The sequence below is a fragment of the Zeugodacus cucurbitae genome, chromosome 3, assembly GCF_028554725.1.
Source record: "Zeugodacus cucurbitae isolate PBARC_wt_2022May chromosome 3, idZeuCucr1.2, whole genome shotgun sequence".
NCBI lineage: Eukaryota > Metazoa > Arthropoda > Insecta > Diptera > Tephritidae > Zeugodacus > Zeugodacus cucurbitae.
In genome coordinates this window covers 57,607,048-57,624,574 of record NC_071668.1, presented here as the reverse complement: position 1 = coordinate 57,624,574, position 17,527 = coordinate 57,607,048, and the positions used below count along the sequence as shown (strand labels likewise).

The 17,527-nt window shown below is 33.1% G+C and overlaps 2 protein-coding genes across 2 annotated transcripts; both read left to right on the top strand.

Moving 5' to 3' along the window:
- The first annotated feature begins 907 nt into the window (after positions 1–907).
- Positions 908–6,415, top strand: LOC105217329 (putative gustatory receptor 39b). The gene is made up of 3 exons (XM_029043512.2): positions 908–2,371; positions 3,350–3,520; positions 6,094–6,415. The coding sequence occupies exons 1-3, from the start codon at positions 1,424–1,426 to the stop codon at positions 6,175–6,177; spliced, it is 1,203 nt and encodes a 400-aa protein (XP_028899345.2). The 5' UTR covers positions 908–1,423; the 3' UTR covers positions 6,178–6,415.
- Positions 6,416–10,331: 3,916 nt separating this feature from the next.
- Positions 10,332–17,299, top strand: LOC105217317 (cytosolic 10-formyltetrahydrofolate dehydrogenase). The gene is made up of 4 exons (XM_011192254.3): positions 10,332–10,670; positions 14,137–15,848; positions 15,915–16,302; positions 16,373–17,299. The coding sequence occupies exons 1-4, from the start codon at positions 10,665–10,667 to the stop codon at positions 17,000–17,002; spliced, it is 2,736 nt and encodes a 911-aa protein (XP_011190556.2). The 5' UTR covers positions 10,332–10,664; the 3' UTR covers positions 17,003–17,299.
- The last annotated feature ends 228 nt before the right edge of the window (positions 17,300–17,527 follow it).

The following is a 17,527-nucleotide window of genomic DNA, read 5'->3' as shown; positions in this document are numbered from 1 at the left end:
ATTAACACCTTCCTCGACTTCCTCCCAGTGAGCGATGTCCTTGGAGTAACACCACCGGCTATTGCAGACGATGAGCCTCATGTCCTGCATGCAATGAGTCCTTGCTTCACAGTAACCATCTCTATCTATGGTCCGACCATGTCTAATCAGCTCGCTTCCTGGATCCCCCATTACATGACCTCGATCAAAACTTTGATTTATGTTTTCCGTTTCAAGGAGGGCCTGAATAATCGTTATAATAATAACAACAACAACCTTATTTTTTTGCGTGTTTTGGAAAATACCAGCATGTAATTTATGTGGGGATTTTTCGAGCATACATAGATGGTATAACATTTCCAAGGGGGTTTTCATTTGTTATTCCCATAATATGATAATGTTTACTATTTTTTAATATTTGTGGATTAGTATTTAAATTTGTTTTGGGGGACTTTTAAAGTTTGACGTCTAATAAACGACCTTTATCTATTCGAAAGACCCATTGAGAGATGTCTGCATTCAATTTAGAGACGATTTGAAATTCCTAAGTCTGGACATCACTGGATGTTACTCGAAATCTCATGTGAAATATACAGCGAAACATGGATCCGCACCGGTGTTGTGGAGCTGATGATAATGGATAACAAAAATGCACTCATCTCATTCGTCCGCTGTTCAATAGACCTTAACATTTCCTTTAGCCTCAACCCGCACCGGTTTAGTCAAAAACCTCTTTGACTAATAATACACAAAAACATATTTTGCTCTAGCCCACACTAATCTAACATGCGTTTTTGACTCGTCTTCTTTGGTGTGGGTTGTCATATATGAAACTATGGGCAGTTGTCGTATCAGGCAAGAAAATACGTCTTTTCTAAGCCGGTGTGGGTTGAGCCTTATTCGATTTTTATCTCAATGGAAGAATTTAGCTGGGATAAAACTGATTGAGTTGACTAAGAAACTTCAAAGTTTTCGAACACCGAGAAATTAAAAGTGCTGGACAATGTTTGCTCATATTTTTTAAGAAATGCTGGTGTATTGCCTAAGTATCCCATTAAACAGGAAATAAACTACAACAGGCTTTCTTCGCCACACTTAAATTGATGAGTTTTTAAAACTGCATTTTGCAATTTTCTACTGAATTGAATTTCCGCAACACACATAGATGCATATGAAAGGACTAAATGTTAATTTACGCTGGTATAAGTGTTCGTATATCCACGTACTATATACGGATTTTCACACGCCATTACCCTGAAGAATTAAGCTAAGTGCTGTACATCAATAAGAGTGGACACTATCGGATAAAATGTCGTGAGCGATAACGTAATGTGTGGCTTATTGTAAATGTATCGCAAAATGCGAAAAACAACAACTACACAACATAGAGGGATATGCATGCAAATAGGTGGGTAAACGGAAACCTTGAATCATTTTGATAGTCATGCACACAAGGGACGTGCTAGCTAGTCTAGTATATGCCAACGGCAACATGTTGCATGAGTGGCAGCCGATATTGAAGTGTTTGGCCATTGTTGGACTGGTGCCATTTGCCAACAACTGCCAACGTCAACTCCAGCAATGGCAACGCATCTACACATTCATCTTGCTAGCGGCGAATTGGATTCTAACTGCCTATGGGATCTTCGAACAGCCCATGTATGATGAAGTGCTGGTATCGAATTTTGTCAGCGTTATGGTTTTTCTCAGCCAAAGTTTGGCGTTCACGGTATGCCTGCTGGAGGGGATGTGCACGTTTCGTTTACATTTCGCCTTCATGCAGCAATCACAGCGCATTGTGTGGGTCATTCAGCAGCGCCTGCACACCGGTTTGTGTCGTTGGAGTTTGCGGCGACGTCAGCGTTTCAAATATATATGGTACTCATGTATCGCCTATGGCAGTCTATCTATATCGATGGTGGTCATTTCGATCAAATTCTATTACGGTTACTTTTGGTATGCTCTGGGTTGTATTTTGGTGTTGCGTACACGCTGCCTAATGGCCATTATCTATCTGGACTATATCGATTTCTATATGTCGCATTTGAATATGAAGCTGCGTTCGGTGGTGAATTCTCGTTTGCGCAAACAGCGTTTGTGCTTGGATGTTAATTACAAAATGTTGGAATCATTCGATTATTTGCTGCAGTTGAAATTGGTGTATGGTGAGATAAATAAATTGACAGCAATGTTCGACGATTTGTTCGGTTGGTCGCTTTGTGCTTTATTAACGGTTATTTTTCTGGATATTACCGTTAATTCATATTGGACGTTTCTAACATTATCCAGAGTTTTCGAATTTTATTTCCTTTACTTAACCCTATCAACGGTATTTCCGCTGGCCACTATCATCAGCGTTTTGTGCTATGCTGCAGAGAACTGTAAACAGCAGGTGAGTGAAGTATTCAAATCATTCGAATAGTGAAGGTGCACGAAAAGTTGTTTGGTATTGTAAAATCAAAACCGATTCCATTCATATCTCATTAAATTAATTCAATTATTTACGAACATAGAACGCTTAGAAAACTGAATCAAAAACAAGTAAGGTAAGGCTAAGTTCGGATGCAACCGAACATTTTATACTCTCGTAATTTACTGATATAGTTTTATTAAGATAAGACACAATTTGACCCATATATTCGGCATAACATCACATATAGTATATGAGGGCTGAGGTAATTCCTAGACAGTTTTTACCTTAATTTTCACCACCCATCTACATCATATCCAAGATTTTACAATCACTTAATTTTACTAATATATCTTACATATTAACCGATATATACGTTATAAAGTCCACCGTAAGTTTCCGTATATATAAGTATATGGGGGCTACAGGAAGTATTGACCCGATTTTGCCCAATTTTGACTGAGAGGCACCCTATTATTTATAAGAAAAACATATTCTCTGAATTTCTTTCGATAAAAAACTTGCCTCGAGCCCTGAGGTCCACATGTTCCGTATCTGGGGCCTTAAAAGGTTATAGCCCGATTTCGGTGATTTTAAGATAGGCGATTTAACACTAGAATAGACATGGTTTTTGACCCATAAGTGGAGCAACGCCCATTTCAAATTTGGTATACAGGTATACAAACCATGAAAATTAAGGTTTCTGGTGTTTTTCGTTACTGAGTTAACGCTCGGAGGTGGGAGTGGTTATAAGCCGATTTCCTCCATTTTCAGATTTTTTTTATAGCTTAATTTATGGCACTTTATCTGTTTTCGGTTTTCGCCATTTCGTAGGCGTGGCAGAGTATAAAAAAATAATACAAAAATGAGATTCAACTAAAAAAGAAATTACATTATTTAATTTCCTAACCATACTAAACTTATAAACTCTTTTCAAATGTCATTTATTATATATTTCAGGGCATTACTACCGGAATTTTGATACAGCGCTTATTAAATAGTAAATGCAAATATAGAAATAAGAAAACGTACAACGATCTGTTATTCGAATTTGCAATGCAAATAAAACAAGATCCAATGGTAATAGTGATTAAAGAGTTTGTGATTGTGGATTTGCGATTACTAATGAAGGTATGGTATGGGTATATGAAATATATATACGCTTATTGTGTAAACTAATAGTATAGATTTATATATATTTCAATATTTAAAACAAGTAAGGAGAGGCTCAGTTCGGGTGCAACCGAACATTTTATACTCTCGCAATTTATTAATGTAATTTTATAAAGATAAAGTTTTATGGGCATAAAGTTCAATAGAATAACGAAAATCATCATAAATAGTATATGGGGACTGAGGTAATTCCTGAACCGATTTCACTCATTTTCACCACCAAGATACAATATATTGAAGACAATACGCTCACTTAATTTTATATTACCTATAATTAGGTATAAGGGATCTTGGGGAAGTTATGACCCGATTTTAACAATTTTTGGTACAGAGACAGAATGTTATAAGAAAAAAATTCCCTCTGAATTACATTAAAATATCTGAAAGATTTGCTGATATTTTGGGTGAAAAATTACCCCTAGGCACTGAGTTCTTCATGTTCGATATCAGGGGCCTTGAAAAGTCATGGTCCGCTTTTGACAATTTTTCCACAAGTGATGTCACAGCCCAAATACAGTATTTGTGTAAAGTTCTATTCCGCTATCTTCATTGGTTCCTAATGTATATGTATATTATAAAGTGAACGAATCAGATGGAATTTAAAATTGAGTTATATGGGAAGTATGCGTGGTTGTGAACCGATTTCGCCCATATTCCACCCGTGCCATCAGGGTGTCAAGAAAGTGTTATATACCGAATTTCATTGAAATCGGTCGAGTAGTTCTTGAGATGTGGTTTTTGACCATAAGTGGGCGACGACATTATTTTCCATTTTGTAAAAAAATCTCAGTGAAGCTTCTTTCTGATATTTCTTCTGTAAAATTTAGTGTTTATGACGTTTTTCGTTAGTGAGTTAACAGACATTTCAACATGACTTTGTATGGGAGGTGGGCGTGGTTATTATCCGATTTCTTTCATTTTTGGACTGTATAAGGAAAGAAACGATTGCAGAAAGTTTGGTTTTTACAGTTATTTTGGTTTGCAAGATATATACAAAAAACCTATTTGCGGGCGGGGTCACTCCACTTTTAAAAAAATTACATCCAAAAGTGCCCCTCCCTAATGCGATCCTATGTTCCAAATTTTATTTTCATAACTTTATTTATGGCTTAGTTATGACACTGTATAGGTTTTCGGTTTTCGCCATTTTGTGGGTGTGGCAGTGGACTGATTTTGCCCATCTTCGGAAGCAACCTCTTCAGGGTGCCAAGGAATATGTGTTCCAAGTTTCATTAAGATATCTTAATTTTTACTCAAGTTATCGCTTGCACGGACAGACATCCGGATTTCAACTCCACTCGTCATCCTGATCATTTATGTATATATAACCCCAAATCTAACTCTTATATTTCTTGGTGACACAAACAACCGTTATGTGAACAAAACTATAATAATCTGTGCAACATGTTGCGAGAGTATAACAAAATTTATATAGCTAAATAAATTATCTCGAATATATATAAATATCAAAGAAAAAATATGAATCAGAAGAAATGTTTATTCGATTCAGTTCAAAGTTCAAATCTTACTTACATTTCATCATTCTGCACAATCATATGATTAATGAGAAGTAAATCTAATAGTTTGAATTAAAACAAGTCTGGTGTAGCCGAATCTCTCGAAATTTATTTATTTAATTTTATTAAGAAAACACTGAATTCGACCCGTGTTTTCGGCATAAAGAACCACTCGAATAACGAAAATCATTATATATGTATATAGCCAAGCGTAATAAAGCCCACAGGTTTTTTGAAAATACGTATATGAAGTTTATGGGGGCTATAGAAAGTATTGATTTGATTTCGCCCATTTTTGGTACACAGCCACACTATAAGGAGAACATTTCCTCCGCATTTCTTCGGAATATCTAAGAGATCGACCAATGTTTTCGAGGAAAAAATATACACAAGCAATGTGGTCCTCACATTCGATGTGCGGGGCCTGGAAAAGTTATAGTTCAATTTTGTATATTTTTAGACGGCGTTTTCGCATTATAAATGCAGTATTTGTGGAAAGTTTTGTAACGATATCCTCACTGGTGCTTAATTTTTATATTGTAAAGTAAAGGAATTAGACGGAATTACGGTATATAGGAAGAAGGTTCCGCACCGAATTTCTTTGAAAGTGGTCAAGTAGTTCCAGAGATATGTTTTGAGGCCCATATGTAAGTGGGTGGAGCCACACCCAATTTTAAAAGTTTATACCAATCTGAAAGCAGCCCTTCTACACTAAATTTCACTTGCACAATATTATTTATGGCTTAGTTATAGAACTTTATAAGTCTTCGGTAAAAAATATCAAGTTTCTCTACTCCCTCACACTCTGCTCACCTTGGAATATATAATTCGTTTAGTTTTAGCACTTACAAACAACCATTAGGTGAACAAAACTTTTATACTCTGCGCAACATGATGCGAGAGTATAGAAATTAATTTGGTTTCTTCAGACATTAAATGTTTTTTTTTAAATACAAGTTATACACAAATTTAGTATATTTCTAATTATTATTCATCATTTTCTCTAATTTTCAGATTTTTACCGCAATGGTCACATATTTGGTCATACTTCTACAATTTCGATGGACATATCCAGAGGATTACGGGGATGTGAACTGAGACATATTTGAAGCATCAATATGTATTTCTTTATAAATATTTCAGAACTATTATATGATGTGCATATATATACGATATACACATTTACACATGTTGTGAATAAGAGCTTTCGAAACCAATTCAATAATATTATCTACATAATAAATGTTCATTTAAAGGAAATACACTGCATTTGCGTGTGTGCCTACGGAAATTGTAAATAATTCATTAAAATTTCAGTGAGCAATATTTAAAGAATTCCCGCATACATATGTACATTTCTGCATACTTAAAGAAATAATTAAATATATGTATGTATATATAAATATATGTAGCTGGTTGCAGGCAAATAAACGAGCGTTTTTATGAATGAATGATTCAGTTATTAAAGCTTAAAGGGGCTCGTCGTAGCGCATAAAAAACGAGCGTGAAACAGGTTTGCTTGTAAAATTTTTATTGTATATTTTTCTGAGCTATAATAGCAGATATGGTAATTAAAGTGGAAATTAGAAGAGAGGCTTACCACAAGGTAAATTTTGAAATGAAGCGAAATGATGTTTGCTGATTAATTGGAAATTCTTTAATGCATTATTAAATGCGCACATAAAAGAGATGTGCTCTAATACTGAACAAATCGTTACAAATTTATTTAAAATTAGTAATTTATTGCGTTAAAATACAAGTAAAACAATTATTATTTATTAGCATTAGTTCTCACCGATTAATCACTGCTCTGCTCGTTATTTTTGAGCTCTGTACTTGAGAGTATACGGATATCTCTTTAAGATGATATAATCGTTGGTTATTCCACTCTTATTTGAATGCGGTAGCCTTTGTTTGATTCGACGGAGAAAAGTTTACATAATTCGGAACAGAAAAATACATTGGATTTGACAACTAGTATCGGAACTTCGGAATATTGCAACCGGTTGCTATCTCTAAATAAAGAAGTTTAAGTAGGTGGGATTAAGGGGTTATATACAGTTAGACGGCCGAAAAAAAGTGAATTTTGCAGAATATTTTTTGAAAAATTACTTTTTAATTTATTGATCCAAAAATTTATACACATATTATGGTATCTTTTAACTGTATTTTAAGACTTAGTACTAGTAAAAATATTTATTTGAAAAAGAGCTACAGCTGATCTCTAGGAGCTGCTCTCAAAAAAGACGTTTTGCGGTGACCACTATATCTCGGAACTGGATCATCCGAAATTAAAAAACCAAACAGATTTCGTTAAAATAATGTTAAATCTAGTAATTAATCGAAGGAATAAGCAAAATAAAATTTTTTGACAAAATGGCGGTTTCTCAAAAAAAAAAAAAAAATCGATTCTTCACCGAAATTTCGACCTTAAATTGTTTATAAAAAAACAAATATTTATCGGAGAGAAAAAATCTTCGATTAATTACTAAAAAATATATTTAAGAAGGTCGTGTTAAAATTTGAGACTAATCGGTCTAGCCGTTTTCGAGTAATGTTGGTCACCGACTTTGAAAACACCATTTTGAGAAAAACGCTTTTAAAGTTTGGACCTTGTACTGAAAAGCACTCTGAAACGCCTTTTCAAATTTTTCATTTGCTTGTAACTTTGAAAATATTCACCGGAATGATATGAAATTTTCTGTGTGTATTCTTAAATATATGTACATTAAGAAAATGAAATAAAAAAAATCGATTTTTTGAAAATTCTAACTGTATATAACCCCTTAAAGCAACTTCGACTTTCGTTAAATATATTGTACCGAACACAATTAGGTTCTAGAAATTTATATTAAGCAAAAAAAAAACGGGATATTTAGAAAGTAAGGTCCTGTTTATGAAGTGAATATTTTCAATCGTAAAAGTAAGGTCCTGTTTATGAAGTGAATATTTTCAAATTTTGTACAGATTTTTGAAAAAAACATTATCGAGTTATTGAACGAAGTATGTCTTTATTTTTGACAAAAAAGAGATTTTTTGTTAAAATTCTGTCAAAAGATCAATTTTTTATATTTTTCTCTTTCCTTCGTTCATTAAAGAGATTTATCAATGTACGATAGACATATTTTTAGTTTATTGATTTTAGATGAAACAATAATGAGTTATGATATCCACGGCAGGTGATTTTTTTATTGACACATCATGGGAGATGAGATACCAAAGGCTGAGTTTTGGAGTTTTTAAATAAAATTTCATAAAATAGTGTTTAAATATGTATCCCCAACCCCTAGTGTGACATTTTCAAAAAATCTATTTTTTTATTTTTTTTTGCTTATTCGATAGTTTATACTTTCAAAAATATCTTGTGAAAGCTATAAGGTCGTAGCATGCATAGTTTTTGAATGACAGCGTTCTAAAGAGCAACTGCTCGCAGGTATAAACCTCTATAGTTAAAACTTTAACGCGTTTTTTCTCGAAACGACATTGCTGACATCATAACTCAACGAGAAATTGACCGATCGACTCAAATTTAAACTGAGTATTCTTGAATTAATTTACTATACAATTGTTGAAAACTATCAATTTGGCTTTAAAAAACGACATTTTTTCCAGAACTACGCCATTTTGTTAATTTTGGATAATTTTCAAAAATCGTAGGTCATTGTATAGGAAATACCTTCAACTTTAATACCCTTTTGAATTTTTATGTTTCAGCTACTCATTCGGCCGGAATCATGTAAGCAGTTGGGGATGTTTTTTTGGCATCTCCGAAGACAGCTATAACTCCGTTATTTTTCAATATTTTTGTAAATTAAAAACTTAAATATAGCTGAAAATATACCTTATTATGTGCAATGTGCTTCGAAACAATCGATCGAGTACATTCTTTTATAAAAATTCATGAAAATCGCCTAAATTTAAGGCCTTAATCCCAAAAAAGAATAAATTAAACAAACCGCTGTCGTTTCTGGTCTAAGGTCTAACTAAATGAGACCAAATTCTTAACTGTTTCTTATGACCACTCTGATAAATAGTGGATTGAAAAGTATTTAAAAGTCTTAAAGTCCACTGGTCGATTTTAGGTAATAGCTTCAATTGGGTAGGATTACGTTATTTAATTTGCAGTGTCGATGAAGATATTTTCGAGTATAAACTGTATTTGGGAAACTTTCTCCGCTTTTTTGTCAGTTTCGTTGGGGAGGCTCCATTTAAATTTGACTTCTCCTTTTTTTATTCTATTAATATTCTTATTCTTATTCTTTGTGATAGAGTCAAACGGATTACCCAACTTTATACTCATTAAGTGATGTGGAATCTATAAGTTTAAACAATTTCGGAACGCTAAGTTTATTTTTGTAAGAAAACAATTATGAGATTATCACTTAAGGATCGACCACTATTAATCAAAAAACTGCCTGTTACTAGTTCGTCGCTGGCATCGAACTCGTAACCTCTTACCTAGTGGTAGTGCGTACTGTTAACCACTAGAAACTGCGAGGCGAACGTCATGAAATGGCCTTAATAAGATTTAAAAAAAGACTATCGAAATATTATACAATCTCTTGTTGATATCAGCAAAAATGTCAAAAAAGGTGACACTTGAGAATTTTCAAACCGCATTTTTCCAGTTTTGCACTTATGTACGTTTGCAATTCCTTAAGTTATCGCATACAAACTTACACATAATGCGACATGTTAGAAATTGGGCGTGTGCACAGCAACCAACCGCTAGAGAAATGAAAATAAACAAACAAAACAAAAATGAAATATTTATTTGCAAAACAAACATGAAAATAAACTAATTCAGTTTAACTGATAACAAGTGCACCTAAAGCTTCGGCAAATCGCTGATAAGCGCTTCTACGTGCGCAACAACAACAATGGCGAAGAAAGTGCTTCTAATCACTATCATTTAAGAACTCAAAATGTATACGATGAGTACACATATACGCACATATATTTACATACATGCTAACGGTTTTTATACGCCACACCAATACACAGACGATTTTATATTTATTTGTATGTTTGTATATATTTATGACACTTATGTATCAAGCTAAACACTAACAATATGTAAAATTTTTGTTTTTAACATTTTGTTTATAATCACTGTATTAGATATGTATATTTTTTTGTTTTGATTTTAAATTTGATTTTATTCCCTTGCTTTGTCCATTTCATGTATGTACAAGTGTGTATGACTTTGCCGGTCGCAACTTGAGTGTATATAAATATCAGTTGTCCGGCTGTTGATCACTCAAAAGTGTTTAGTTTTTCATGGCGGCAAGTCGTCGTTGATTGTATACACAAGTCAGCAAATTTTACCAAGAAATTGCATAAGTCATACTTGCATACCGCGCTATACTTGCCTACATAGTGACTACAATATCTTGCTGGTGCAGTGAAGTGTAGCTAATAGTAATTTGCGATCAGCAGTTTTTCGCTTTAGCTGAAATTTATATTGTAATTTCGCGTTGTTAATTGCCGGCGAGTGAAAGGAAAGCATTTTCCAAGAAATAAAATAACAGAAAAAAAAACTGCAAAAAGTGCAAGTGCAAGTGCAAAGCAGTGCAACGAAAGTCATGGCTGTTAGTATTGCAATTTGTTGGCATTTTTGAAATTTCTTATTTTAGTTATTAGTATTTTATTGTGTATTTTTGGTTAAAAATATGAAGAAAACGAGAGAGTAGTGGTATAAAATTGTTTTTTTTTTTTTAATTTTATGCAGTAGTGAAAAAAAGCATAGAAAAATGAAAAGGAATTAAAAAAGAAAATTAATTATTAAATTTTATATTTTTTTTTAGTTTTGAAGAATTATTTATTCTATTTTAAATAAAAAATTATGTTGATTACTGTTATTAATTTTGAAAATATTTGCTAAATTATTATTATTTATAAAAAATAAACATATTTAAAATTAAAAAAATATTTTGTGAGATTTTTTTTTGTTTTAATTTAAATAAAAAATTATATTAATTAACTGGTATTAATATTGAAAATATTTGCTAATTTTTTTTTTAAATGAAATAAGCATAGAAAAATTAATTGTGTTTATATATTTTTTTAGATTAGGAGATATAGTTTACATAAAAAAATAAAATATATTAATTAAAGCAATTAATTCTGAAAATATTTGCTTAATAACTTTTTTTAAATAAAATAATCATAGACAAAATTTTTTAATAAAATTGTGTTTATAATTTTTTTTATAGTTTTGAACATTTTTTTGTTCTAATTCAAATAAAAATTTACATTAATTACCGCTATTATTAATGGAATTTTAAATAAAATAGTTATATATAAAATATTTTTTGGTTTTGAAGAATTTTCTGTTTGTTTTAAATAAAAATTATATTTAGTACAACTATTATTTGCTTATAAAATATAATAATATAAGAACTTATTTTAAAATCGGTTAAATTTTTTAAATCTTTTGCGCTTAAAAATACTTCATGGAAGGAAATAAACAATTTTTGAACTCTTACTGTACTTTTTCACAGAAACATATTTATTGTTTGTATTAAAGCGATTTCTTTAAAAAATATTAAATTTTTATACCGAAAATGGCTTTTCGAATAGTTTCTCAAATCATATTATAAAAGAATTAACCGATTTTTAAAAAATCGTATTAAAAAGCTTTCAATATAGCATTGTTGTTCAAATATAAATATATTTTTAATGCCAAAAATGCCTGTAGAAATTTCTATTATATATAAATTAAACAAATGAAAGTTATAAAATAAAATAAAAGAAATATAATATATAAAAAAAATAATTTTTTTTGAAAGTAATTTTTAATACATTTGAATTTTTTAATATAAATTATTATTTTCTTAATTTATTTTATATTTTAATTTTATTTAATTGTTATTATTAATTTTTAATTTTTATTAATTTTTTTCAATTTATTTTTAATTTTTATTAATTTTTTTCAATTTATTGATTTGATAAACTAAATATCGAGAGTTCTTATTAATTTTTAATTTTTATTAATTTTTTTCAATTTATTGATTTGATAAACTAAATATCGAGAGTTCTTACAAATAAATATACAAATTTTAAATTTTTTATCAATGAATATTCCTTTCAAAAACATATTTTTGGCGTGAAATATTTCTTTCAGGAAGATATTAACCATTTCATATCCATAAATCAAAATAATTACTTATTGTGGATATTCAAATTTACATAGTAAACTAATTAATCAAATTATAGTTTATAAAAAAAATCTTGCTACATCACTGACGTCAACTGTTTGATAAACATATTAAAATTAGATAAAGAATTGGGTCAGATAAGTATTAGCAATATTCGCAATGAACTTGATAAAAATTGTTTATTAATTTAGTATCAAATTTAACTTTTCAAGTTTGTTTACACATCAAACAAATACTGATTTGATTAGTAAATGTCTACAGAAGGTAACTTCTAGAACAACTAACAAATCAGCTGTTTAAAATGGCGCCGTTATGTCTATGGAAATAATAGAGAGAGAATAGCAATAATATAAATATAACGAATATAGTAATTGCCTTTCTAAAAGCTTAAACTTATTTAATAGCCTTTTCGCACAGGAGTTAATTAATCAATTAACTGTCTATATGATTTTTATAAAATATTTTAAGTAAATAATATAATAAGTTTATGATCTTAAAAAAATACTTAAAACCATCCTAGTTGAATTCTAGCATTGGAGAATTTATTTTTCCATCAACATACATTTGAATCAATATTGTTTATTATGCAATCCATTACTCAATCCATGCGCTTAGTTTTGCAGACAATAAAAAGTATACACTTTACACATAAAGATCTAATAAATTGAGACAGATAACAGTAAATTGCAACTAACTATTTCAACAATGCTAAGCACTTAAGTGTTTTATAAGGGTATTTACAAGTATGATAATACTTGCTTACTATGGGTACTTAAAAGTACTAATTTTGTAAAGGGTGCTTTCTAAGAAATCTTGTAATTTTAATTTATATAATTTATAGATACCTTTGAATTATAGATTATTGTAAAAATGCTTAATAAAGTTGCTTAATATAGATTCTTTTGAAATCTAGATTTATAAAATAAATTCAATAGATAGGTAGTGCTTGTTAGAACACTTTCAGTAACTGCAGAATACATAAAGTTCATATCTCTCCCAAAAAAGTGATGTCAATATTATTTTCTTTACTCACTAGAGTAGCAAATATCGCTAAATCTCTGTATAAATCTTCAATTATGTAAGAAGAATTGTTCATATTCAATATGAACGTAATGAATATGTTTAGACTATAATTAGTTTCCGTCACTAATATATTAATCTACAACTATATATATAATGTTGTATTAGTAAACGCTTGCTAAAGCATTTGTATTATGTAGTACAACAACCTCCACCTATCGGTTACTTTGTACGAGTATAGTACATTTAATCAGCACGATGATATTAATTTCATCACGTGTTGCATATTTTGTTTGTTTCGTAGAATAGACCTCTAGAACTGGTGTGTGTTGATAATGTCAAGTCTTTAAAACCGCCTCAAACTGGTTATGTTTATTTTGGAAAAATATATATATTTTTTTTGATTACAAAATGCTGTTCGTGATAATATTTTATAAACATAAGAAAAGAAAACAAATATTAAATGTTTTTGTTAGAGATGCATATATAAACGAATCTTACCGTGTATGTACTAATTAGACAGTACTTAACTTGTTAAAAGAAATTTAGATACAGTTTAGAATTATATCTCGTAATAATGTCTGGCTGTAACTAAGTGATATGGGTGGATTAGTGCGAAACGAAGGGTTCAACTGAGGTAGTATAATGACTAACATATTATTTATAGTATTATTTCTCTCGCTGGATAACTCCCGCCAAGATCGATTTATTTCTGATAAACTTTTCATATTTATCCAAACCAAAACTGGAACCGAATATAAATACTCTAAAATATTATTGGTGGAGGTCTAAATATTATTGGAATAGCTTTTCTAGCTTTAACTTTTACTCTCAAGTCCCTAACATAAAATTAAATCTTTACCCTTTGTCTTTTCAGCAACCACTACGTATTGCCATTATTGGCCAAAGTAACTTTGCTGCCGATGTTTTGGAATTGATTTTAGAGAAGAAATACAATGTTGTCGGTGTTTTCACCATACCCGATAAGGGTAGTCGCGAGGATATCTTAGCCACAACAGCAGCACGTCATAACATTCCCGTCTTCAAATTCGCTTCATGGCGTAAGAAGGGTGTTGCTTTACCGGAGGTGTTGGAACAATACAAATCGGTTAAGGCTACACTCAATGTGCTGCCTTTCTGCTCACAATTTATACCAATGGAAGTGATTGATGGTGCCGATTTGGGTAGCATTTGTTATCATCCCTCCATATTGCCACGTCATCGTGGCGCGAGCGCTATACAATGGACGCTGATCGAAGGTGATGAAGATGCTGGCTTCACTATCTTCTGGGCTGATGATGGTTTGGACACTGGCCCGATTTTGTTGCAAAAGCAAGCACCAGTAGAACCCACAGATACGCTGGATACTATCTATAAGCGCTTCCTTTACCCGGAGGGCGTAAAGTCGATGGGTGTTGCTGTTGATTTGGTCGCCGCTGGTACGGCACCGAAAATCACACAAACTGAGATTGGCGCCACTTACGATCCAGCAATGTTCAAAGAGGAGAATCAATTTGTTGATTTGCATCAGCCAGCACGTAATATCTTTAACTTCGTGCGCGGTTTGGACTCACAGCCAGGCGCTCTAGCGGTTGTTTTGAATTCGAATGGTAGTGAGGAGAAGGTACGTTTGTTCGGTGCGCACATCTACTCGGCTGGACCGGTGAAACAGTTGGGCTCATTGCAACTGAAAGGTTTAAAGACACCTGCATACATACATCAGGATGGCTTACTCATACAGGGCACGGATGGTAACTTCGTGAATGTACGTCGTATCAAGAAGGGTTCCAAGATGATCAACGCTGCCGATTGGTTCAAACAAAGCGATCAACCACAGATCACAGAATTCAGTGAGGATGAGTTGTTGAAGAAGGAGATTTTGCGCGGTGTATGGAATTCCATACTGAAGGCGCCAATTGAGGCAGAGACTGACTTCTTTGCAGCCGGCGCTGGTTCCATGGATGTGGTGCGTTTAGTTGAGGAATGCAAGGATGCCTTCGATGTGCCTTTGGAGAATGAGCATGTCTTTATGGCGCCTGTTTTTGAGGAATTCTTTGTTGAGATCGTAAAGAATTTGCGTCAAGGAAGCTCTGCATCAGGTGTCGAGGTGCCTTTCGAAGGTTTCGTTATGCGCGCCAACAAACGTGAGATTCCCGTGCCAACACAACTTTTCATTAATGGTGAATTTATCGATGCTGAAGGCAAAAAAACTTTGGATATCATAAATCCCACAAATGAGGAGTTGATCTGCAAGGTCGCATGCGCTTCACGCAATGATGTCGATAAGGCTGTGCAAGCTGCGCATAATGCATTCTATGGCTCATGGAAGCAAGTGTCCGCACGTCAGCGTGGTCAACTTATGTTGAAACTCGCTGACCTGATGGAGCAGTACAAAGAAGACTTGGCCACAATTGAGTCTGTGGACTCGGGCGCAGTGTATACGTTGGCTTTGAAGACACATATCGGCATGTCGATCGATGCTTGGCGCTACTTCGCTGGCTGGTGTGACAAGATACAAGGTAGCACCATACCTGTGAACCCAGCCAGACCAAATAATGTGTTGACATACACAAAGCGCGAGCCAATTGGGTAAGTTCTTAGTGCTTAGTCTTCAGTTAGAAAGTTGCTAATTAATTTTATTATTATTCATTGCAGTGTGACCGGTTTGGTAACTCCTTGGAATTATCCACTCATGATGTTGTCATGGAAAATGGCCGCCTGTATTGCCGCTGGCAATACTTGTTTGATTAAGCCAGCACAGACATGTCCATTGACGGCGCTTAAATTTGCTGAACTTACCGTGAAAGCTGGTTTCCCACCAGGCGTTATTAATGTGGTGCCCGGTCAGGGTTCGGGTGCAGGTCAAGCCGTTGCCGATCATCCTTTGATACGCAAATTAGGTTTCACCGGCTCTACTCCCATCGGCAAAGTGATCATGAAGTCTTGCGCTGATTCTAACCTCAAGAAGTGTTCATTGGAATTGGGTGGAAAGAGTCCATTGGTTATATTCGCCGATTGCGACTTAGACAAAGCCGTTAAGCATGTAAGTTGACTTTTCTACAAATTCTTTCCACAAGTCCAAGCAAATATTGAATATATCATTTGCTTTACAGGGTATGTCCTCAGTCTTCTTCAATAAGGGTGAAAACTGTATTGCTGCTGGTCGTCTGTTCGTTGAAGATCGCATACATGACGAATTCGTACGTCGCGTGGTTAAAGATATCCGCACGATGACTATTGGTGATCCCTTAAATCGTTCCACAGCACATGGTCCACAAAACCACAAGGCGCATTTCGATAAACTGATTGAGTTCAGTCAACGTGGTGTTAAGGAAGGCGCCACCTTGGTCTATGGTGGCAAAGCCGTACCCAATACCAAGGGTTACTTCTTCGAACCAACCGTTTTCACCAACGTCGAGGATGACATGTTTATTGCAAAGGAAGAATCTTTTGGTCCCATTATGATTATTTCCAAATTCAATGGCAGCGATGTGGATTCGGTGATGAAGCGCGCCAATCGTAGCGAATACGGTTTGGCCAGCGGTGTGTTCACGAAGGACATCAGCAAAGCTTTATCCTTTGCCGAACGTATTGAGGCGGGTACGGTGTTTGTGAATGTTTACAATAAGACTGATGTGGCAGCGCCATTTGGTGGCTTCAAGCAGAGTGGCTTCGGCAAGGATTTGGGACAGGAGGCGCTTAATGAGTACTTGAAGACAAAATGTGTGACAATTGAATTTTAAGGCGTATGCGTAATGGAAGAAATGAAAAAACAATGGAAGAATGTAAAGTAGTCGGCAGGATACATATGTAAATGTAAGGCAGCTTTTAAAGACTTTTATGAATTTTCGTAAATAATGCTAAGCAGAAAAATTGTAGCATTAATATTAGTGGAAATAAGGGTTTTTTATTTTGTACATAATATTGTGTAGAATAGTTGTAAATATTTGTAGTTTTAGTTTTAAAATTGTTGTGATTAGAAATTGTATATAATATCCTCTAAATAAATATATTTTAAAATAATAATTAAAGTCTGCAAATCTTGAATTTAATTCCGATAACACGGCTCTGTGCTATTACATTGACTATATAGGGTGAAATCTGAAATCGAAATATGAACTTATTATAAACTAAACTCCGGAAATTATGTTTTCGCGACGTACATATAAGTTCAGCAGCGAATCGAGGCTGATTGATTGCGTTTACCGTGGAGGCACAGTTATGTACCCAGTGTAAAACCGTGAAACTTTACTGATGCTTAAAAATTT

Bases quoted from the DNA above. Each gene is read 5' to 3' on its own strand.
- LOC105217329 (XM_029043512.2), top strand. From the start codon at position 1,424: ATGCACACAAGGGACGTGCTAGCTAGTCTAGTATATGCCAACGGCAAC. The intron at 2,372-3,349 runs GTGAGTGAAGTA...TATATATTTCAG, and splicing joins CAGAGAACTGTAAACAGCAG to GGCATTACTACCGGAATTTT. The intron at 3,521-6,093 runs GTATGGTATGGG...TCTAATTTTCAG, and splicing joins ATTTGCGATTACTAATGAAG to ATTTTTACCGCAATGGTCAC.
- LOC105217317 (XM_011192254.3), top strand. The intron at 15,849-15,914 runs GTAAGTTCTTAG...TATTCATTGCAG, and splicing joins ACAAAGCGCGAGCCAATTGG to TGTGACCGGTTTGGTAACTC. The intron at 16,303-16,372 runs GTAAGTTGACTT...TTTGCTTTACAG, and splicing joins TAGACAAAGCCGTTAAGCAT to GGTATGTCCTCAGTCTTCTT.